General features: G+C 42.6%; 1 protein-coding gene across 19 annotated transcripts in view; it reads right to left on the bottom strand.

Annotated features, from left to right (window-relative positions):
* CAMK2B (calcium/calmodulin dependent protein kinase II beta) overlaps positions 1–24,413 on the bottom strand; it is a 273,787-nt gene that overhangs the window by 130,125 nt on the left and 119,249 nt on the right. For all 19 annotated transcript variants that reach the window (XM_061593504.1, XM_061593513.1, XM_061593514.1 and 16 more), the window contains one exon: positions 12,664–12,723. In XM_061593504.1, the coding sequence (XP_061449488.1) occupies positions 12,664–12,723 (60 nt within the window). The remainder of the gene's footprint in view (positions 1–12,663; positions 12,724–24,413) is intronic.

Below are 24,413 nucleotides of genomic sequence, written 5' to 3'. Positions count from 1 at the left end.
GAATTTGTGAAGAAATACTTTCACATCACAATAGGAAGCAATAGTCTCTCTCACAGCATAGAGCTAGGCATCCAGAATCCAAGTCTGAAGTTGTTTATTTTGGTTTCTCTACTAACGCCTCCTGTATCTATTTTTCTATCCCAAAGGACCAGTGGTACATTTTACCAGTCTTTTCTGGAGGAAGAGAGCTGGTGTAGCAATAATGACACTGATGAACCCTCAGCATTATTAGAGGAATCAAAAGTTTCATGGATATAGTGCATCCTCTACATCTATGTAACAGGATTATTTTATTGTATATTTTAATTATAGATGGTTTATATTTTAGTGTTTTAATTGGGTTGTTTTTACTGTGTATTTTCATTATGAATATGTCATTGGTTTTTATACTTGTAAACTGCTTAGAAGCCTGTTTTGGCATTTAGCAATATATAAATTAAATAATCTGCACTCCCTAGAAGTTCAGACCTGGCATGTAGATCAGAGAAAGGGAGATCCCCAGAAAACATTTCAGCACCAGGTCATTTGGACAAGAAAACAGCCCCAATATACATCTTTTCTTCATTTATTATAGAGTCAGAATAGAAATGCCAGACCTCTTGAAATGGAACACAGAGGCAGAACCCAAAAATATTTTGCTGTCTAAGGCAGAACAGCAAATGATGTCCAACTTGTTCGAATTAAATTGCGTTGTACCCAAGGCTGACCAAGTTATTTTGGCACCTGAGGCAGAAAATCTCACGAATGTCTCTCCCTGGGAGTAAAAACATACTCATAATCATAAATAACTAACAATTTACTACCTTTTCATTATACCCAAAATCAGTTGCCTAAGACAAGTGCCTCCTCTGCCTATTGACAGGGCTGGCACTGCATAGATGTGAAGCTCTCTTATTTCATTTAAAGAAAAAGGAGAGCAGGAAACATTTCATCCAATGAGTGAAGGCCATCCTTGTCCTTCTCAAAGTACACTTGTATCTTTTCAGGCTGAAGCACCTTAAATGCTGCCGAAGATTCAACTTTGCTACAAAGTTGAACTGATGTAAGAAAATGTGTGCAGTGATACGTACCCTTTCCTCCGCACTAGATAGGTCAAGAGCCAGCTCTCCTCAAGGAAACAAAAATAATCAGGGGCCTTTGAGACCAGATTCTTTTTCTGGGCTTCAAGACATTAAGTTGTTCCTCACCAGAATAATGTTAATCAAATAGAAAGCGGAGGGGCGGGGGTTCCTTTGGAAATGAAATATTATGTCTCCAAAAGTTCTTCTCAGACGAAGAGAAAATGCCTAGCAAGAAACACAAATACAGGGCCAATGCTTATAAACAGGTTAATTCTGCCAAAAATATGACTAGCAGTCATGCTCTGTGCTGAAAATTCATGCTGAACGATGCCTCACTTCCGAGGGCCAGATCCACCAACAGCACTGCACTATTATCAGTCAGCAAGGCCAAGGGAGTGTAGAAGGCTACCAAGTCACCATGGCTGTGTTGAATATCCAGTTTTCAACTGGAGTTTAAAGGCATATCTACAGCATAGATGTATACTTGTCATTCCTTTTCCCCAGGGAATCCAAGGAAATGTAGCTGTTTGACAAGAGCTAGGGATCTTGAACAGAGAGTTCTTAGCACACTTACCAAACTACAACTTCCAGGATCCTTTGGAGGAAACAATGATAGGTGAATGTGTACAGATATGTGTTTGTAGTACAGAATGCCCCGAGGCTACTACCAAAAGGGGAGAATACTCAAGTGAGCCTAATTCACAACATCCAGAGAAATTCTTAAGACAGAGCATTTAGAAAATAAGTGTGGCAATATTCTATAGCAGAGAAAAAGTTCACTTTTAGTAGGCAGCCTATACCAATTGCAAATTCATTCTTTAAAATGGAATGCTGACTTGGGGGGAGGCAAAATCAGGGATGGGGGAGTGGAATAGAGTATTCTGGAAAAGGTCTTATCTGGCTGCCTGGCGAAACATTTCCGACGTTTTGTTGCAAGTCCAATTTGTCTTTTATATTAGGTAACAAAACTGAGATGAACCAGTCTTATATCTCCAACAGCATCTGGCCCAAACCCAGACCAATTTCACTCCCTGCACATTTGTCCTCCATGGTTAGATCCATCCAGAGGATGGCCTGTTTCATCCACCAAAGTGAACACGGCTCCCCTGGTTAGCCAGACAGTGTCTTTAAACTATTCATATCTACCCAGGTTTCTCTTTTTTATTTAAACATCGATACAATTTATATACCACTTAATATTGCAGGATCTCTAAGCAGTTTACTAAATCATTTATGAAAAATCAGAAAAAGATCAATATTATACAAAAAATACAATAATACTATTCAGTAAACTTCTAAAATATGAGTAAAGACTCAGTAGGACTGTAGGGCATTAAGTAAAACTGAGCACTGCAGGGAGCGGAGGGGAAGCAAAGCTGAAATAGCCTGCAGGAGGGATGTACTTCATGTGCAAGAGGTCCAACATTGCGTTGTACCTTCCTCTCCCCACCCATCTCCATCCCAAATGATGCCACTTTTGTATTGTACTGTAGGGTTGAGATTCTGCCTCCTGTTCTGTCAAATGAATGTCTGTAAGGGATCAAGGAGAATTTGTCACCTATCGTAACAACTGTTTGCATTTCCTTATGGAGGTACACCTCACCTCACTTCACATTAGCTTCAAAGAATCAGGTGTCCAGAAGCTACTGAATTTCAGCTGGTGACAAACGCCTAATAACTTCCTTAAATCCTCTTGAAGAATCCAAGCTTGAAGGCACAAATCCCCACATCATGCACTGAAGACTAAAGTGCCCATCTTCCTGTCACAAACTCCCCACTGCACAGAGCCTATATACCTCCTGTATACCTCATCAAGATTTCCCAAGCTGCGGCATCTGCTTCAGCTCCATTATATAATAAACTGTTTTTTTTTCTTTTTGCACTTGTGGCAGTCTCTAAACCTACCTAGAAGGTACCTATGACGACATGGTTTCCATAGAAACTAATGTATTTCAAAGGGAGAAAAACAGAGGACTAAAAAAAGGACCCCCCCCCAAAAAAAAGGATTCAAACAAAATGACTGGAATAAACAGACTGCCCAAAATGGAGAAGGCGAGAGGGATGTCATAGTTTTAACTGGCCAGTTGTTTAAGAAGGAAAGAAAGACTTAACATGCTGCTTACTAGAAACTCTTGTTCTACCATCCGTGCTGACATGAACAATTGCAGTGGGCTTGTAAGATTACCTAGGGGTGCATTGAAACTAGCAAGGGTGAGAAGAGAGGGGGTTTGAGCAATCTGTTATGCAAAGAGAATGTGCAGTCCACAACACATATGAGCAGTTGCTGCTTTCGCTTATTCTGAACATTTTACATCCTGCTTTTCCAGTAAAGAGGAGAGGGTAGTGTACATAGATGGGATTGTACGCAGATGGGATTACTCCATGTTTATCTTCATAGCAACCCTGTGAGGCAGGCTAGGCTGAGTAAGAAAGGCCTGACCCCAGTTTGAACCTGGTTTGATATTCTGTTAACGAACCATAGTTTATACAGCCCACAATTTCCTGTATTCAGGCAGAATGAGGAAGCATTTTTGTTACAAAACTTGACCAGATACTTGAAATGCTCTCACTTCATATGCAAAGGAAGCACGCACGCTTGAGGCTCACCATATTTCATGCATATTAATGACAAACCAGATCTTGTCATGTCTGAATCAAGACAGAGTGCCCAAGTCCAACGAGTGAACTTAATAGCCTAAACAGGGATTCAAACCTCAGTCTGGTTGGTACTCCTAATTTTTGTTTTATTGTTTTTGCTAGAGAAAGAGAAGGCTGAAAACATTGTACATGTCCATTGTACATGTGCAAAGTGCTCTCTCAGCTGAATCCTAATTCTTACTTCGCTGTCCCCCAACATTTCCCTTGTCCTGTTTGTTCCAGATTTGCACAACTCTGCTAGCCATTAATGGAATTTCCCAATTCTGGATATATTTTTTCTTTTAGCCATTTAAATGTTCCTGTCTTTTCCTTTTCCACTGGAAATGTTTTATATTTCTGAATTGTTTAAGTACTAATGACACAAGCGTACGCATTATTAGAGAACTATTTCCTGGTGATGCACGGTACCAAATTATGTATTATTTTGCACTGGTAAAATAAACCGGTAAACACATTTCTTTCTCATAACACTCTCCTTCCCTTCCATCATACTCCCCTCTGTTACTGTTCACTGCTCAGATCTTTCATATAGGAAAGTGCCCTACTTAAGGATGGAAAACGGAATATCGGTGGACAGCAAAAGAGGTTTAAAGATGTTCTTAAAGCGAATCTAAAAAAATGTAACATGTTCATCAAGAACTGGAAAGTCTTGGCCCATGAACAGCCATGGATCTGTCCCAAGTAATATCTGGCCCCACTCATGTTGCTGGCCACACCCTGGACCTTGTTTTCTGTGTGGAGGGGGATTATGGTGATCTTGGTGTGGAGGAACTTTCTGTAGTTCCATTATCATGGACAGACCACTACCTGGTTGGGTTTAGACTCACTGGGACTCAGAACCTCTGCAGGGGTGGGGGACCGATTAGGATGGTCCGCCCCAGGAGGCTGATGGATCCAGATGGTTTCCTGATGGCTCTTGGGGATTTTCCTGTCACCTCGGCAGGCGATTCTGTCGAAGCTCTGGTTGACCTCTGGAATGGGGAAATGGCCAGGGCGGTGGACACAAATGCTCCTGAGCGTCCCCTCTCACGAAGTGGAGCCAGACCAGCCCCTTGGTTTACCAAGGAGCTGGCGGTGATGAAACGAATGAGACGGAGACTAGAGCGACATTGGCGGAAGACTCGGAGCGAGTCTGATCGAACACAGGCTAGAGCCTATTTGAAGGCCTACTCCGTGGCAGTACGGGCAGCAAAGAAAGCATTCTTTTCTGCCACTATTGTGTCTGCAGGGAGCTGTCCAGCGGAGCTGTTTCGAGTGGTCAGAGGTCTTCTACATCTTGGCCCCCATAGGGATAATATAGACCATTCAACAGGCCGCTGCCAAGAATTTGCACGGCACTTTGCAGATAAAATCACTCAGATTCGTTCCGACTTGGATGCTATAGTTGATACAGTCTCAGTGGATGTAACTTTGGCTCCTGCCTGTCCAGTAATAATGGATTCTTTTCAATTTGTACAGCCCGAGGATGTGGACAGGATCCTTGGAGAGGTGAGAGCCACCACATGTCTTCTAGACCCCTGCCCTTCCTGGCTCATTAAATGCGCCAGAGAGGGACTGGCTGAGTGGGTGAAGGGAGTGATCAATGCCTCCTTACAACAAGGCAGAGTTCCAGCGTGCCTAAAGGTGGCAGTTGTAAGGCCTTTGTTGAAAAAGCCATCCCTGGATCCCTCCATAATGGATAATTATCGGACAAGTGTCCAATATCCCATTTTTGGGCAAGGTAATAGAGCGTGTGGTGGCCTCCCAGCTCCAGGGATTCCTGGATGAAACGGAGTATCTAGATCCATTTCAATCTGGTTTCAGGCCTGGTTATGGGACAGAGACAGCTTTGGTCGCCTTGGTGGATGACCTACGCAGAGAACTGGACAGGGGGAGTGTGTTCCTGTTGGTTCTGCTGGACCTCTCAGCGGCTTTCGATACCATCGACCATGGTATCCTTCTGGGCTGCCTTGCTGGGATGGGACTTGGGGGCACTGTTTTACAGTGGCTCCGTTCCTTCCTGGAGGGACGAACCCAGAAAGTGGTGCTGGGGGGATTCCTGTTCGACTCCTTGGCCGTTGGCCTGTGGGGTCCCTCAGGGCTCAGTTTTGTCCCCCATGCTATTTAACATCTACATGAAACCACTGGGAGAGGTTGTCTGGGGGTTTGGGGTTCGGTGCCATCAGTATGCTGATGACACCCAACTCTACTTCTCCTTTCCACCTAACTCCAAGGAAGCTGTCTTGGTTTTAAACCGGTGTCTGTCATCAGTGGTGGACTGGATGAGGGCGAACAAATTGAAGCTTAATCCAGACAAGACAGAGGTGCTCCTGGTCAGTCGAAAGGCAAATCAGGGAATAGGGATTCAGCCTGTGCTGGATGGGGTTACACTCCCCCTGAAGACACAGGTTCGCAGTTTGGGTGTGCTCCTGGACTCAGCTTTAAATTTGGAGGCCCAGGTTTCTGCGGTGGCCAGGAGTGCTTTTGCACAATTAAGATTAGTGTGCCAACTGCGCCCGTTCCTTGAGCCGTCTGATCTGGCCACAGTGACACATGCCTTAGTTACATCCCATTTAGATTACTGTAACACGCTCTACGTGGGGCTGCCTCTGAAGACTGTTCGGAAACTTCAGTTGGTGCAATGTGCTGCAGCCAGAATGTTAACTGGGGCTGGTTACAGGGACCATACGACTCCCCTGTTACAAAAGCTCCACTGGTTGCCATTCTGTTTCCGGACACAATTCAAAGTGCTGGTGATGACCTATAAAGCCCTATATGGCTTAGGTCCAGGCTATCTGTCAGACCGTATCTCCCTATATGAGCCTGCCCGGGCCCTGAGATCCTCAGGAGAGGCCCTTCTCTCAATACCTACATCCTCACAAGCATGACTAGTGGGGACACGAGATAGGGCCTTTTCAGTGGCTGCCCCAAGGCTTTGGAACTCCCTTCCTAGGGAAGCAAGAATGGCCCCCTCCTTGCAGTCCTTCCGTCGGCAAGCAAAGACTTTTTTATTTCAACAAGCCTTTGGAACTGAAAGCCGTTAAGGACAGGACTTGAAGGGTGCTGCATTGCTATTGTCTAATTGTATTATTTTAAACTGAGTTTGAATTATTTTAACTGTATGTATGAATGGTTTTAATACTGTAAATAGTTTAATTCAATTTTAATCTAGACTTTTGTATATTTTTAATTATATGTGTTCTTTTATCTGGAAGCCGCCGTGAGTTCCAGTTTTGGAAAAAGGGCGGGGTAAAAATAATGATAATAAATAAATAAATAAATGAACGTCCCAAATGGAGGTCGGCTATTATCAAAGGTGCTGTGGACTTCGAAGAAGCATGAATACAGGGCGAAAGGGACAAACGAGCTAAGCGGAAGGCACATCAAACAAATCCTCATCGCGACCATCTTCCATCTGGAAACCTATGTCCTCACTGTGGGAGGCATGGTGGATCCAGAATTGGCCTCCACAGTCACTTACGGACCCACTTTTAAAGACCTTATCTTGGAAGACAATCTTACTCGGCCATGAGTAATCGCCAATGAATGAACGAATGATGAGTTGACCTTGATTAGCAACTAATATTACTGGATGTCATTTTGAGGAACAAGTGGACCCCCATTAGACTTCTGGCAAGTCACATGGCAACAACCACTGCTGTCTTCATATTCTCTTCTTACCTCTAGGTTGGCAATTGGATGGCCAGCTGACACTCCTCAGGGGCCCAGATATGACTCAGGAGCTGCCAGTTGCTAATTCCTGCTTTAAGAACGCCACAGAAGGATTTCATACTTACGCTATTTTCATGATGGGAGAAGTCATACCTGGTGAAATTTCTCCTTTGATTCACAGGACTTTGTAAATGTACAAGATCCCTCTGAGGCTCTGGATTTGGCACCCTTTGTCTAGTAAAATCAACACCTCTCAGCTATTTTTTTATTTAAACCAGAGATTAGACTAAAAAGCAATGGGATTTATATAATCTTCAGAACTGGACACAAGCTCTCTGGCCTTGACTATTCAGTAACTCTTCCGCTGAATAATTCTTGCAATCCTGTAGCAACCTGACCATGTGACACGCAGTCTAATGCCAATACAGGAATCATAAGATTGCCTCATACTGAATCAGACCACTGGTCCATCTAAGCCAGTATTGTCTACTCTGACTGGTAGCGGCCCTCCACGGCCTCTGTCAGAATTCTGTCACCTGAGATCAGGGCTGTGGAGTCGGAGTTGTGGAGTCGGAGTCGGAAGAAATGTACCGACTCCGGCTTCAAAATAAATTTTGATTGACAAATTTTTTAAAATATAAATTCAAAATGTCAAAGAAGCTTCCAGTGAAGTCAGCTGTAGTTGAGCATTTCACCATAACTCAAGATGGAAAACATTTTGTGTGTCAGTGTATGACACAGGACCCAGATGAAGACAAATGCTGTGATGCCAAGATCAGCGCATTCAGGCAGCGATAAAAATGCTCCTATGAGAACTTCCAATTTAAAAAGACATTTACAGCCCTTTCCAGGGCTGTGGAGTTGGAAGCAATTTTGGGTGGATTCGGAGTCGGAGTCGCACAGTAGAAAAATAGAGGAGTCGGAGTCAAAGGTTTGGTGTACTGACTCCACAGCCCTGCCTGAGATCTGTTAACTCATCCCTGACCATTAGCCATGTTGACTGGGGCTGATGGAGTACAACAATATCTAGAGGGCACAGATTCTCCATTCCTACTGTAATTAGGAGTACCATTGGCTGAACATAAGACCTCCTACAGGCAAAGCATAAAAATAAAATAATTAATGCCAATCACAGAAAAATAGCTCTTACAAACAAAAGCCTAGCTTCATTTAAAAATATTATTAATCAGTTAATTTTATACAATTGATAGTGTAACAAGCTTCTTTATGAGGCTTGCTTTAGAGCTGTAAGATAACTACACATAAATTGGATCTATGCCAATTTGATCAATAGATCATATAGCTATGTAGCAACAACAGTGGCATAAGCTGTCAGGCTCTTGGGAACTGCTGCACAAGAGTTTTTGACAGGTGTGCGGGACAAGCCACCTGTCAATCATCTAATGTCATAAATGATACCACACGATCATTAGGTAGGTTGCCCCACCCACCTGTCAAAGTTCAACTACAGGGATGGGCCCAAATAAAGATCTGACCCACAGATCCAAAAAGGAACTCCACACCCTGTCCAAAAGTGTGCTTGGTGGGCAAGAGAGGACTGACCCAGAAGGCACCATTTTTTAGAGCCCCCTTAAACTTGGCAGTGTCTTTGGGATAAAAATCAGCTGAATGACATGGCAGCCATAAGATGTTAGTGAGAAGCTCTCAACAAAACATGGTGTATATCAGAGCTGCTATGGTAAGTTTCATATTCATCAAAATCTGGATCAATAATTTTGCAGAACGCCTCAAGATCAGTATAGATGAAGATGATACAAAGGTTATAGGCTGGTCAGGGATGGAAAGGGCAAAGTGGTAAATCAGGCAGATTAGTATTGTCACATTTTTTAAATATTTATTGTTTATATTTATTAGTCTGTGAAGACCTGTGAAGATTTCTAATGTAAAGTCTGAAAGGTCCTCCATGCTAATGACAGTAAAGGCTTTTGTTTTGTTTTATGTGCACATTTCTAGCACTTAGCAATTGATTCGATTGATTTTAATAATTTATGCTCCACGGTTCTATGATAAATCAAACTCAAGGTGGCTTAGAAATAAAAACAGATATCACAGCAAATTAAAAAGAATCCTAACAGCCAGCCAAGTAAAAAGGGCATCATTTTTTTTTAAGCTAATAGACTAAAGACATATCACAGGCTCTAACTAAAGCAAAGATGGTGGAATAAAGCAATCTTAAGAGGCCCTTTAAAAATAGGCAAAGAAAAACTTCCCTCGGGATGCCATTCCATAATTTAGGTGCCACAACTGTTCAGCCGTCTATCTCATGTCAACATCAACCAGGCTTCCACTGAGAAAAGAACAGTCCTCAGAAACCGCAAGTATCTCAAGCATGTTTAAGGAAGAAAACCACACCTGAGGCTGCCTGATCCCAGGCAGAACAATCCTAACCATGTCTAGAAGTAAGTCCTGTTGAATTCAGTTGGGCTTACTCCCAAGTAAGAGGGGTTAGGATTGCAACATTAGCTTTTAAAGACAGCTTCTTGAACTGGAAACAAATTGATCTACCCTTCAACACCAGGCACAAGTTTGGCTGCAGCATTCTGAAACTAATCAAAGTTTCTGGACTGCCTTCAAGGGCAGACCCCACAGAAGCTCCTATGATTAGTGAGAGAAAACCAGAATACACAGGAGCAATTTCTGCAAAACATCCAGAATCAAAAGAAGACTAAAAAGTGTTCATTAGTAATGGCTACTGCCGAACTATTGTCCATAGTTAGCTCTGTACCAAAATAAATTAAGATTCCCAGAATCATTATTATTTATGACTTTTACCTCTGGCTTCCCCCCCCCCATAAAACTGAAGGTGGCAGTTTTTATTTATTCACACAACCATCCCCAGACTTGCTTAGCTTCAACAAGTTTGCTGCATTCTGTTCAAACTATGCTCTGGTTCTTCCCCATCTCCTCTCAAAAACGTCAGAATTAACATGGTTTCCAGTAGCAAATTCTGCACCAGATATCAGATTCTGTATTTGTATTGCAAAGCCACAGACATGTGGAACAATTTCAGTGCTGTAAACTATTCCCTCACATATACTGCTCTTCTTTCCTGCCCTTCCATTTTCCTTAGACTGTGACAGAAAAAATATCCACAGCTTAGAGGCTGTGAAAAGGAAATCCACATAAAATGTGTGACTGGGTCAGTATGCAAAAAAGAATACCCAATGCAATTTTGGCATTTATGCATAATTTGTTTTGTCTCCGTCACTGAGGAAGTGAGGGTTCAGTGCAAAATTCTACTCCTACAACAACAGTGAAAGCTGGACTGGTTAATAAGGACCACAGAGACAGCCTGAGCCTGCACCATAAGAAGGAAGGAGACAAACAACTCAGTATTTAATTGGCCCAACCTATTCCCAATATAAGGTAGAGTAGTATGGCAATGAGATGTGAGCTAATAACAAGGCCTAAAAACAAGATTTTTCAAAACAAAGTAAGCTTTTGATTAAGGTTTTAGTAAGGCAACAAGTTAGTTTGAGAAAATTATTTTAGAAAAAAAACAAATTTAACAGTTTGTAGTTACCCACAAGAGTAAAGGAAAATAAGCAGAGATAAATGCATCCAGCTACACATATTCTACTCAGACTGTTTTCCTAACCAAGTCAAATCTTATCAATTAGCATCCTTCACGTCAGCTTCTGGGTCCCTTTGTGGTTTTCTCCTGACTCCTTTCTGCTCTTCCACTACAGCTCTTCAAGTTTCTGTGACTCCACAATAACTCTTTTTCTCCTCAGTTCTGCAACTATCTTATTTTCCAACTCATCTTAAATATAATATTTTCATCCCCCCCAAAACCTTTAGCAAATGAGAAAGAGAACAATCTCCAAGTTAATCTCTGAACCTTTGATCCTGCTGTGAAGAACTTCCTAAGCAAAACATCCCTGAACCTTTTAAACATTCTTTGAACTAAAATCAGCTATTTTACAACTAAAATTTTACAACCAAAACCCACACAGAATGGCTAAAAGACCCATTCCTTCACAGACACCATGGTTTTATACCATGAGATGCAACCTAAATGCAAGAGCACACATGAAACAACATCATCCATAATATCACCTATTGGTAGCTTCACCAAGCTTCTGCAGCCATGTAAAAATGACTGTCTGGGCATTCCAAATAATGCAAAACCACTTGCATTTTACACATAGAATAAAGCAGGGACTGGTTGGGACCCTGTGATCCTCCAAATGTTTTTGGACTCCAACTCCCATCATTCCTGAACGTTGAGAATGCTGGCTGGGGCTGAAGGGACATTTGTTCCCACCCCTGAAATAAAGCATGCAATGTAGGTGGGAAAGTGCATGTTTGAATTAGTGCAGAGTAGAAGGAGCAAGTAAAAATCAGTATCCCATGGGTGGGGAGTGGCTGCTGGGCTTGTCAGCTTGGCTACCATATCACCCACTCACTCAAAAAATTAGTTGCTGACTAAAGATTTGTCTCAATTGCAGGACCTAGATGTTCTAACTGCAGAATTTGGGTTTTGTTCATGCAGTGTGATAGAATCTGGAGCACTGAAAATGACTGTAGCTTGGAAATGATTTCATATGCCATGTGGCCAAGGAGAGAAACATGTGCAGATGTGCTGGAACAGTTTCTGGACAACTGCCTTCTCAGCCTGGGTATTATGCAAAATTACTAGCCTCTAGGAGTGAACAAACATTCTCCTATCTTTTCCATTGCTGAAGGACTGCCCGCACCCTGCTTCAACAACCTGGCCGAGGACAAGAGTCTCCTGCGGTGCGCTTCAGGCTGTCAGCGAGCGACCCCTGGTCGCAGCAGCCACTCTGCCGGGATGTGTACCTGGAGTCGAGCCGGCCGGCCCCCACTGACCCCGAGCATATCCAGCATCTCCGTAGCCTCATGGCGGCTAAGGAACCCGAGCGAGAGGCGAACCAGAGGGGCAGAGCACGGGGAGGAGGGTGCCGCACAACATGCTCACAAGGATGCCTCGTGGCTTCAGCAGCAAAGATGTGTTTTGTTTCCATGCCAAAGCTGATCCATCCATGAGCTGTTTCATCGCCTCTGCTGAGCGACTAGCTGCCCTTGCGCTCTCCAGTAGCCACCATGCTATCAGGCTACCTGCTTCCATTCCAGCTGGTCATGATTTCTAAATTGTATTTTGCAAATGGTATTGTTTTATTGACGTATTTTATATTGTATTTTTATATTTGTGTTTTTTGTAAGCCGCCTTGAGGGCCTTTGGAAGAAAGGCAGGGTATAAATAAATTATAATAATAATAATAACATCCCCCACCAGACAGATACTTACCAATGTTGGAATGCTTCAGGAGACGGCAAATTCGAGCTTCTCGCTCCAACTTCTGATGATCTGGGAAAAAAATAAAGAGCAGGCACCCTTTAGCATACCATCAAAGTCAATTCTGAGTGTGTCTCTCTTAGTACTTGATTCTTGACTATACTCCTTCAGACCAGATATGGGAGTCCTATTTTTGAATCCCCTCTCCCGTATTTAAAAATCACAACCTCTTGTAAATTAAGAAAAACAGCATGTCAAAAAGAAACATTCTAATCCATCCATTTCTCTCCTGTGCTAGTTTTCTATTTGCAAGGAGGTGGGGTTTTTTTAACATCAGGGAGCATTTAAAAATTTGACCCCTCTCCTTGCATGTTTGAAGTGGTATCGTTCATTTCACCCCTTAATTTTGTAGTAAGTGTTGCCTCATTTGTTTGTTAAAACTGATTGTTAAACATTTCCGATCCAAAACATGTTGCCTCAGATGTTCACACAACAGATTTCACTGGGGCTGTATTCCATGTAAGGATCACATAGGTTACATAGTTACCGGTGGAATCTCCAGCAATAATTCCACCTTCCCAGGGTAAACGTTACAGCATGGACCGTTTCAGAATTCACTCACCCTCCTTTACTTGATCCAAATATATACATGACACATTATCAAAAAATTACTTTGATAAATTAGCTCTCTACAGTACCGGGTATTTAAAATAATACAGTAACTGCTAATACAATCCAAAGCAATACAAACCTTTCCATATTATCATCAGCTTTGATCATTTTCCCTTAGTTGTTTGTTCAAACTAAAATGTTGGAGCCTTTTTCATTCAAGAAACAAAATGAATAATGGGATATACTGAGGCTTATAAAACTATGAACAGGCTCAAGAAAGTGAAGAAAGCAAAATTATTCTGACTTCCTTTATGCTCTAGAATTCAAGGTCATTCTGTTGTTAAAACTGATCAATAATAAGTTCAGCAGGAAAGGATTACCTTGTGCAACACGTACTCAACATGGTTTTCCTGTCATGGAATGTTGTGATGGCCATTGCTGGCTCACTTACTCTGAGGCAGAAGCAAGGTGTTACCTTTCTACATAGAAATCTGAGTTCTCTGACTCTGCAGACTTGAAGTAAAATTGTTCTAGTGTTATTACCATCTCTGCAGATAAGTGTTTTGACTAGAAGCCTGTAGGTAAGAGACCTGCTTTTTAATCTTTATACAGCAACTAACTGTTACAAGTGCCCTCAAAGTAGGGGGGAAAGCATACATACAGAGGACTAACCAAGTTACAGCAGCAGCAGCATGATTATTATTTTAATTTATGAATCACCTTTCATATACATTTCAAGGTGATTTACAACCATATAATAAACATAACTAAAATTGGTTAAAAAATAATCCAAATACCCAAGGCAGAACTAAACACTTTTTTCATTCAGCTGTAAGAGCTTATTAAAACAAGAATCTCTTCAATTCTTTCTGTAAACTTTGAATAGTGGGCACCTTGTCATATCTCATTAGGGATGTTCCACATAATTTGCCCAGGATATTACCCATGCTGTAAGGTTGAAAGAGGTATTGAAGTTTGGTTATCATGAGTCAATGGGACATGATAAAAGGACTCCTTTCCCTAGACATGGAAAGGATTGCTACTGGTCCATCCAATTAGATATATTTCATTTGTGCAACAGCACAAATCTAAAAATGGCTCTATTAAAATAATTTATAAAGGGAAATTATTATGGGGGAGGTCAGAAATTGAAGTTAAGAACATAAGACTAAAAGGAGGTCTGCTGAGGTAGACCAAAGGCCTATCTACTCCAGCATTCTGTTCTCACAGAGGCCAACCAGATGGCTCTGGGAAGCCTGCAAGCAGAATTTGAGCAAAATAACATTCTCCCCCCAAAGGCAAAACTCTTTCACATGCTTGCTGCATACTCCTGAGTAACAATCTACACAAGAAGGGTTGTATTCAACTAAGTCCTAAGAGTAGACCCACTGAAATTAATGAACCTTAGTTAGTAATGTCTTTTAACGTCAATGGGTCTACTCTGAATAGGACTAGCGCTGAATACCAGGCTAAGTCAAACCACACTTGGAGGAGCAGTGTTTTTCTACAAGGCAGACAAAACTTGGCCACTTTTCTTCCTAACCTTCTATCCGATATGCTTGTTTCTCCTGCCAAACTCCCCACCCTTATCCAAACTTCCATGAAAATCTCTATATTATGACTGCCACACTTGAACTGACTTGTATATTTGCATAATTTATTCCAAGGAAGGCAGCAGAGCTTCCTTGATGCAGAGTACATGCAGTGCCGTTTATACTGTTTGTGAGCCACCTCCTGAGTCAGAATTTGGATGAACGCTGTCAGGCCTTGAAGAAAATGGAAAGGCCCGCTCAGTGGCAACAGTTGTCTAACTTCTCTGCAAATGGCCAGGAAGTTGAAGACAACAGATATCTACCTTCGGACTTTTATTCCTTAGTCCCCATCCGCATACCAGTTCTCATGCCTAGATATTTTAACAGATGGTAACAACAATATGCAGCACTTGCCTTCTACTGCAGGCAGGTGGTGCTATGCATGATGTTAAAAAGCAGCTCACTGAATCATATAAATGAAAGGAACAAAAAGGCCATCTAGTTCACTCCTCTGGCACAACATTTCACCAGCCACCACCAGCCTGTACAGATCATACAGCCCATGTAATTCAAAATGACTTCTGTCTTGCCTTCTACGGGGAGGGGACATAGCTTAATGGAGAAGCACATGCTTCGCATAGAGAAGATCCCAGATTCAGTCCTCCAGATATACCACGCATAGTTTCCATGTGATATTGATGAGGAAATAGCAAAACTTCCAGAAATGGCATTTTGAGTGGCATATCTGAAGGAATATCCAGTTAAAAAATTCATACGCCACTCTAGGAGCCTTTTCAGGAAAAAGCAGGATAGAAACATGCTTTAAATAAATAAATAAATGGCACATGGGGTGCCTTTCTGGAGAGCTTCAAATAGAATTAAATCTGTGCTGAAGTACTGGAACTCCCTCCCTAGAGAAGTCAACCTCACCCCTCTCTCTGACGATCTTCTATTGTGTGAGACCTTCCTTTTTTGACTGGCCTCTGGATTGTCAGGTTGTTACTTTTATCTCTCAGGAATGTCTCCTTTTTACAAAAATTATATATCTGTCTTAATGGATTTTACTGTATATGATTGTTTTTATTGCTAGATGGTTTAATTGATGTCAGCTGTCCTGGAGGTGGGATATAAATTATTTCAATAAATAAATACATAAATAAAAATACTGACCCAAACAGCAACGACTGTGACCGACCGACCGACCGACCTGTCTGTCTGTCTGTCTGATTTATATCCCCTCCTTCCTCCCAGTAGGAGCCCAGGGTGGTAATCTGTGTGACTCCCTGCCCATCCAATACACAAAAGTATATCCTCCATTTGTTCATTCACATCTCATTGCCCTTTTATTTGCTTCTACTATATTCCTTATATTCCGGCTTATCTGACTGAAAACAGAACACTGTAACAACAAAAGCATAATTATGAAAGCTCCTGTTCTGTTCATAGCTCTGTACAAAACATGCAGTTATTAATACTAATTTTAATTGTAAATCTTCTCCTTAATTTTTATTATTTGTTATTGTTATAAATCAGGGGTACCCAATCTTTTTAGGCCCAGGTGTACATTTGAAAATTTAAGCAACTGTCGTGGGCACCACAAGATACCCATTTCACACAAGAAAAACTGGCAATGCTCAGAACTCCCCCCCAAAACAGTCAAAAAACCTACATACACCCCAAAACAAACAAAACACAGACTAAAAAAGAGCAGGCAACCCCCTTAAATAACCCCCTCCCGTCATTTAAAAAAACAATTGGGAGGGACACGGTGCCTAGGCAGGTACCAAAGGAGATACCTGAGGCCGCCATGGTACCCATGGGCACCGTCAGGGCCACTGGTTATATATAATAAAAATCAACTACTGATAGGACTGATCCAGCATTTAGAGAATTACATCACAGATTCCAGCCAATCAGCACTGTATACCACCCAGATTTTGCTATAGCAATTCAGAACCAGTTTCCCTTGAGCCTGATCTGGGCAGTGTTGGCTCCACGCTTGGGGGGGGAGGGTCTTGGGCAAGATGCTATCAGTGGGCCCCACCCTCTAAGTAGACAAATCTCTTCCGCACTAGTGTCACCCTTTCCCATTCACTTGTCCTCTTTTGCCAGGCCAAATCCACCTAACAACCCAAAGGGAGAGTGCAAGGCAAGTGGGTGATGCTGTTTCTGCTGCACCTACTCACTCTTGTTACTACTTGCATGCTTAGAAAGGGCAAGTGAACAGGCAGGAGCAGGAGGAGGAGGGCCAAGAGACTCTGGGGGTTAGCATTAGGCCCCTTGTATGATTGTGGGTGCTAGAATGTGCCCAACATTGCCAAACCCCTGATGCCAGCAGTGGATCTGGGATAGAAGATGGTGCATCTTGATACTGCCAAGCTCTTTAAATTAGTATGACTCGAACACAATCCACCCAGCATCACTGTCAGCACAGGTCCAGATGACCGCACCATCTACCAGAGCAATCTTTAACTTAGCAAAAATAGAATTCCTATCTAGATAAACAACAAAAATAAGCCCATTGCCCTACACCATGGGACTCTCTGGTAGTATCAGTTGTCCTGCACAATCCCATTTGAATGGTGATGCAATTGCATCCACTTGTGAACTTTTCCAACTGCGGACACCAAAGCTTTAAAGCTGCACCAGGAAAAGAAATCTTATGCTGCTGATCATTATTTATTCCAAAGGGTAGCGCAGCCCCCAAATTTTTCTTGCTCCCACATTTGCTCTCCTAGCTTTCACACACAGTCTATCAAAACCCTATATAGCATGGAACAAATCCTTGCTCCCCGTATAATGGCCTTTAGCTTACCTCTTCATTCCCTCAAACTACTTTTTTATGGAGTCATCCCTGCAAATATCTTTGCCTGGGATGGGAACATTTTTTCCCATGCCCCTAGCATGGAAGTGTAAATAGTAAGGCAAAGAACAACATTACATAACAGAGGCCTCAAAAATCAAAAGGAAGCTTAGACTTGCATGTCTCTTGGCACCATCTTTCAATCCCCAACGGCCTGGATTTGAATGCTAGTAAGTTACCAATAAATAGAATGGCCAAATATCCTTCTTTTAAAGGGTTGTCCGTTCTTCCAGAACATCAGAGTCCCATAGAACATAATAGACATCTCTGTTTCAAATTCTATAACCCTAAAATGTCTCTGATCTGGCAAACCTACCAATGAAATGATGTGCCCTTGCAATTAATACGCAGCAGACATTCATCCACCTGACAGCTGCCTGCAATTAGCAGCCTATGGCCAGGAGGAAACCGGGGGGGGGAGAGGATAGATCACTGCCTACAAGTCTGAAGGGCACAGACAGAACTGCGAGATAGAATTTCTGCTGTTTAGTTATACAGGACTTTTCAGCCAGTGCTGGCTCTTATCAGGAGAAGCAAAGAGAGACTGCATTTACACAACAGTGAGAAATATATTTTACTGATTTACTATGAAATATATTCATCGCTTTTTACAGAAAACAGTCCCAAAGTGACTCATAACAAGTTAAGATAACAGAAAATAGTAAAAAAAACAAAAAAATACCTAGGTACTAAAAGTGTTCATCCACCAGCAATCAGTAACAAGGAAAATATCCTTCCCCAACTAACTGAAAGATGAACATCAAGAACAGCTCAAATAAGCCACATCAAGATCCAAATGGCTGGGAAAACAATAATGTATTTGACACCTAAAAGCTGACAACATTGGTACCAGGTGAACCTCCTTGGGGAGCCAATTCCACGGCCAACGGTCCACCGCTTAAAAAGAACATTCCGTCTTGTTGCCTGCCTCCACATCTCCCCTGCAGGAGGCACACGAAAAAGGGCCTCCCATGATGACTGTAAGGTTCCGGTAGGTTTGTACTGGAAGAGGTGGCCTTTGAGGTATCAGGATCCCGAGCCATATAAGGCTTTATAGGTCAAAACCAGTGCTTTGGATTGGGCCCAGGAACTAAATAGCACCCAGTGAGCCAGAATTTGTGTTATATGCTCAGAATGCCCAGTCCCAGTCAGTAATCTGGCTGCCAAATTCTGCACTAGCTACAGTTGCTAAATTGTTTGCAGCAGCAGCAGCAGCCTCATGTATAACTGACTGCAGAAATCTAAACTGGAGGATGCCAGAGAATGGACCACCAAAACTAGGTTATCCCCATCCAAATAGGGTCACAGCTGGGCTACCATCAAGAGCTGCTGGGAGACACTCTGTGCCATGGAGGCAACTTGTGCCTCTAGTAGCAGCATTGGAGCCAGATGTACCCTCAAGCTGCTCACCTGCTCCTTCAGGGGAAATACAACCCCATCCAGAACAGATGGCACCCCACCCATCTAGTCTGAGGAACCACCCACTCAGATAAGTGCCTCAGTCTTATCTAGATTAAGCTTTAGTCTATTGGCTTTCATTCAGTCCATTACCTCAACCAGGCCCTGGTTTAGCACATTTCCTGCCAAACCTGACTGAGATGTAAATACAGCTAAATATCATCAGCATATTGATGACAACACACTCCATATCTATGGATTATGCCATTCAGTGATTTCATGTAGATACACAGCATAGGAGGTTCCATAGGGCTGAACAATATCTGCCAAGCACCACTTTTTGGAGCCAGCTATCCATGCCGGAGTAGAACTGATGCAAAGCAGTGCTCCCCACTCCCAACTCAGACAGCCGCTCCAGAAGGATAAAATGATCGATGGTACTGAAAGCTGCTGGTAGGAGTTTCAAGGAGCTCCTCAAGGAGTTTCAACAGGAGAAAACTCCCTGTCTCTCTCACAACATAGGTCATCATACAGGACATCCAAAGCTGTCTCAGTGACAAAACCAGGCCATAACCCTAATGGAAATGGATCCAGAAATATCAGTCTCACCCAAGACAGCCTGGAGCCGGCCAATGGCCACCTTTTCAAGAACTCTGCCAAAGGATGGGATATTAATGATCAGTCTATAGTTACCCAGAATGTCCCGGTCCAGGGAGGACACACACACACACAATATCTTTGTTTTGTTAAACCACGTGGAACACCGTGATCATTGACATAAGCATTTATGTTAAAAATTATGCAAAGCAAGCGGGAATAAAAACAGGGCGGATCAGGATCGAACGACGGACTATCAGAATGCAAGCGGATCGGAACTAGGCAGCAAACCCTATCCCTAGTGTGTATGCTAGACCTACTACTATAATGCAGAGTGAAACAGCTGTATTTGCATCCCCCCACCATTCCCCCTGAGGCCTCTAAGCTAGATATGCCTCCTAGTCAATTGGACTCAGGTACACTGAAGGATGTTGTCGTATCACCAGTGATGAAGTTAGATGCAACTGCCCATTTGGCCAGATTCAGTATGTTGACTAGAGGGAGGCATTGTCTTGTCCTTTGGGCTAGAGCTCACATACATACACAGATGGATAGAGATACACATACAGTGTAATCCTATGCACATTTACTCAAGAGATATATTCATCGGGATTTACTACACAGGTAAGTGTGTATAAGATTGTACCCACAAGCCCTGAAATACTTAGGGGAACATAATTTGTTCAGAGGTATGGGTTGTATTCAACTAACTTTTACTCAGAGTAAGCCTATTGAAATTAATCGGCATAGGTTAGTCATAGTTATTCATTACAATGGGTCTACACTGGGTAAAAGTTAGTTGAATACAACCTTATGTGTTTGGGCACATAGAAACTGCTAGCCTCTCTGAGTGTGTCCCTATGAACAGCTAATCTGACTTTAGCTCTTAAAAAATGAAGCTGGAAAAGCTATACCTATTGGATTTCTGCCAGTAGGGCAAATCTTAAATACACAGATTCTGTTGGGGGAGGGGGGAGGTCTTGATTTTACACAACTCTTCACAAGCAAAAAGACTATGCAGCAGAAGCATCTTCTGCCCTTCTGCCCCGCACCTTAACCAATCCCAGTGCCCACACGTCTTTACTCACTGCTGTAGTGATCAGGCAGGGCTGGCCCTACAATAAAATAGAGCTACCTCAAGTGATGGATAACATTCAAAGGCTGCAAACCATCAGGTTGTACAACCTATAGTTACAAACATATATTTTATTGTGGAGACAGCCATTAAGGCCATTCATTTCAGGGGCCAAAATGTCATGTGCCATTGAAGCACCAAGATAGGGAACAGACAATGTCACATACTTAGCTCTCTCACTGACCCCAGGGTCTAAGTAGCATCTTGCCCCTTTATTTATTTACTATGCAGCCCCAGCAGACCAGATGTGTCTGCAAGATGCCTCAAGCGGCCACCGACCAACCTGCAGTCAACAACTCCAGCACTGATATAGCCACATTCTGTCTAGCACTAGATTGGGCTGGCTGGAGATGTCACATTACAGTCACATGGCAAAAACTGTGAGAATCAGGTGGATCATGCTGCCGTTTATTGCTTTCTCACCCTCTCTTACAGGCCTACTTTTTGTAGCAACTGTTCTTCTGTCCCAGGGGTGGAAGCAGCGAGGGCAGGCTGCAAGCAAACTATTGTCAGAAGTATGTGCTGGTACCTGCAATAGAAATGAGGAGGACAAATGGGGAGACCAGACCTGCATGTGCTTGCAAAACACGTGCTTGCTGGTTTGGCTATCAAGTAGGGGTCTGGAGCGGGGAATGGAAGTGAAACCTACCCCCCCCATTGTACCTCTATGCATTCTACAGCTTGAACCCTTTCCCATCAAACTCACTTCCTGTATTGGAGCAAGGCTGGGGGGAGGAGAGAATTAAAGCAGTGAATCATGGTGAATAGAGGGTGTCACCTCTATTTAGTCATAAACGTAGACCTTATCTATCCCCACTTTATAGTCCAGAGAAGGGAACATAGGAAACTGCCTTATATCAAGTCAGAACACTGGTCCATCTAGTTCAATACTGTCTGTACTTACCGGCAGAGGGTCTCCAGGGTTTCAGGCAGGTGTCTCTCCCGGCCATGCCTGGAGATGACAGGGACTGAACCTGGGACCTTCTGCATGCAAGGCAGATGCTCTGCCACCAAGCTACAGCCTTAAACTGCATCCCTCTGTATGTTATTGGGCTACAGCTCCCTTGATCCCTGACTGTTGCCCATGCTGGCCGGAACTGATGGAAGCTGGAGTCCAACAATATCTAGAAGGCCACACGTTCCCCATCCCTGTTATAACCAAACCAACAAGCCCATCTACATGACCCAGCCTTGTGGATGTGGTCAGTCACGTGGGCTTGTCTCCTGAAATGAGGAGCCCTCATCCCAGCAAGGGTCCCAGTTCTATGAGAAAGACCTACACATAATCAGCATCGCCCACCAGGTTGGGTGATTTAAATACAATCCCAGCCACACTGGATGCTCTCAGAGATAGTGGCTGTGCCCCATCTAATCTAACTGGAATATTTGGAGCTTTGGGGAAGAACCTGGTCCCAAGGTATGTTCTGAAAGCACATGAATACAGTGACCTTGGTGGGAACCCTATGTACACCACTTTGAGCTTCATGTTGGAAGCAAGGTGTGATACAAATGTAATCATAAAAATTAGATACAGAACCAGGGCAAGGAGAAAGGCAAGTATACAAATTATAATATAGATTTATAATCAACCAAAATGCATGAAAAATATGTTATTAAAAACAGTAATTAGGAACAAAGGAAGGTGCCAGTCAGAGTATTTGTCCACCTAGCCCAGTATTGGTTCAATCCAAACTGGGACGCTCTGGTTAATTGCCATAGAACAAGCCAGGATATTAAGCCAGTTTCAAATCATGGCTTAATATGCTGGCTTGTTCTGAAGCTGTTAACCATAGTATCCTGGTTTGGACAATGAGACAGGAAACTATAGCTAACGGAAGACCTCCTGGTTTGATTGCTTGCTCATATGAAGGGAGGGGCAAAGCAACTGAAAGCCCATCTGAATGTAGCCATTTTTTTGTTTGTTTATTTAATTTCTATCTCGTACCCTACAGTAGGGCACTCAGGCTGGCTCACAATGAGATCATACTCAGTAAAAACACAAAAACATTAAAATAGATAAAAATACATAAAATACAGTTAAGAAATTTAGGGGAGTGATATTAAAAGGGGAATAAAGAGGTGAAACTAAAGGGGGGGAATAAAATGAGTTTCAGGCTATACCTTCAGTTCCTCCTAAAGGCTTTCTGGAATAAGATGGTTGTCAGAAGTCTCTGAAACGCCATCAGGGAGGGAGCAGAGTGGGTTTCTTGGGGCAGGATATTCCAAAGTTTGGGGGTCACAGTTGAAAAGGTTCTCTCCCACATGCTTGCCATTCTAACATCTTTCATTCCAGGCACATAGAGGAGACCAGAGCCAGCTGATCTTAAATCATAAGCAGGTACATATGGGCACATTGGTCCAAGGCTGTTTAGGGCTTTAAAGCTCAAAACCAACACTTTGAATTGGGCCCGGAAACAAATTGGGAACCAGTGGATAAAGCACAGGGATGATATAATCCAGTTAACATTCTGGCTGCTGCATTTTGAACCAACTGCAATTTCAGAACCATTTTCAAAGGCAGTACCATGTAGAACGTGTTATAGTGATCAAGCCATTGTCTCTTCTGAGTGGCAGAGGCTTTCCAGGGTTTCACCTACTTTCACGTCCTACTTGATCCTTTAAAAAACAAACAAACCTGGAGATGACCAAGATACAACCTGGGACCTTCTGCATGCAAAGCATGTACTCTGCCACTGGGCTATAATCCCACGACTGGTGAAATGAGGCCAGATATGAGAAAAATAACAATATATATGGGACAATATTTGAACAGAGCTCAGATAGGAAGATCAGATATCAGTCTCCGGAACAGCAAGATACAAACATGTCATTTCTAAAAATTAAATATATAATAGGGGGAAAACAGTGGTGTTGCCAGTTGTGGTTAAGAAGGAAAAGACTAGAGAAGGAAGAGCCCTTCTTAGCTGAGTTATGTTTGGCATTTCAGTCATTTGCTATTTCAGATGACTGAATAGCCAGAACAAACTACTAAAAACAACTGTGTATCATTAGCATGGACACAAAAGTGGAAGGATTTACAACCTTCCTACACTTCAGTGTTTAAAGGGCCCCTTGGAGCTTTATTAGGGTTGCCAGGTTCAGGGCCTGAAACTGATCCTGTATCTTTCGGAGAAGAGAAAGTCAGCCAAGTGCAGGTGTTCTTGCAACAGTGTAATGGGAAAAACCACAAGGTGATAAATTTGACAGAACATGGTTTCCATTTCTTAGTCATGTGAATAAGTACACAAGTGTCCTGAGACCCCAACAACCTCAGGAGCTTCTGTGGAGAGCTATGTGGCTACAGCAAAAGCAGAGGTGGCTCCAAATGGGAGTTCAACTGATTAAGTTAACCTGAGTCAAAAAGAGGTCTAGAATTTAGAAATATATGAACAAGTGTGGTCTTCTTGTCATCATGGAAGTTTTGTTTACATTTTGTTTGTAAAATAATTTGCACTTGTTAAAAACCAATAAAAATATAATTTAAAAAACCTTTTGGAAGCCTGGAATGCAGTTTACTGTACAAAGATACGTACTAGCCCAGTGGCTACATTCTACCTTCACTGTCGGAGGCAGTATGCCTCTGAATGTCAATTGATGGGAATCATAAGTGGGGAGAGTAGTGCTG

Source organism: Rhineura floridana, chromosome 12, assembly GCF_030035675.1.
Source record: "Rhineura floridana isolate rRhiFlo1 chromosome 12, rRhiFlo1.hap2, whole genome shotgun sequence".
Taxonomy (NCBI): Eukaryota; Metazoa; Chordata; class Lepidosauria; order Squamata; family Rhineuridae; genus Rhineura; species Rhineura floridana.
The sequence above is the reverse complement of the archived record's forward strand: the minus strand, read 5'-3'. Positions and strand labels throughout refer to the sequence as shown.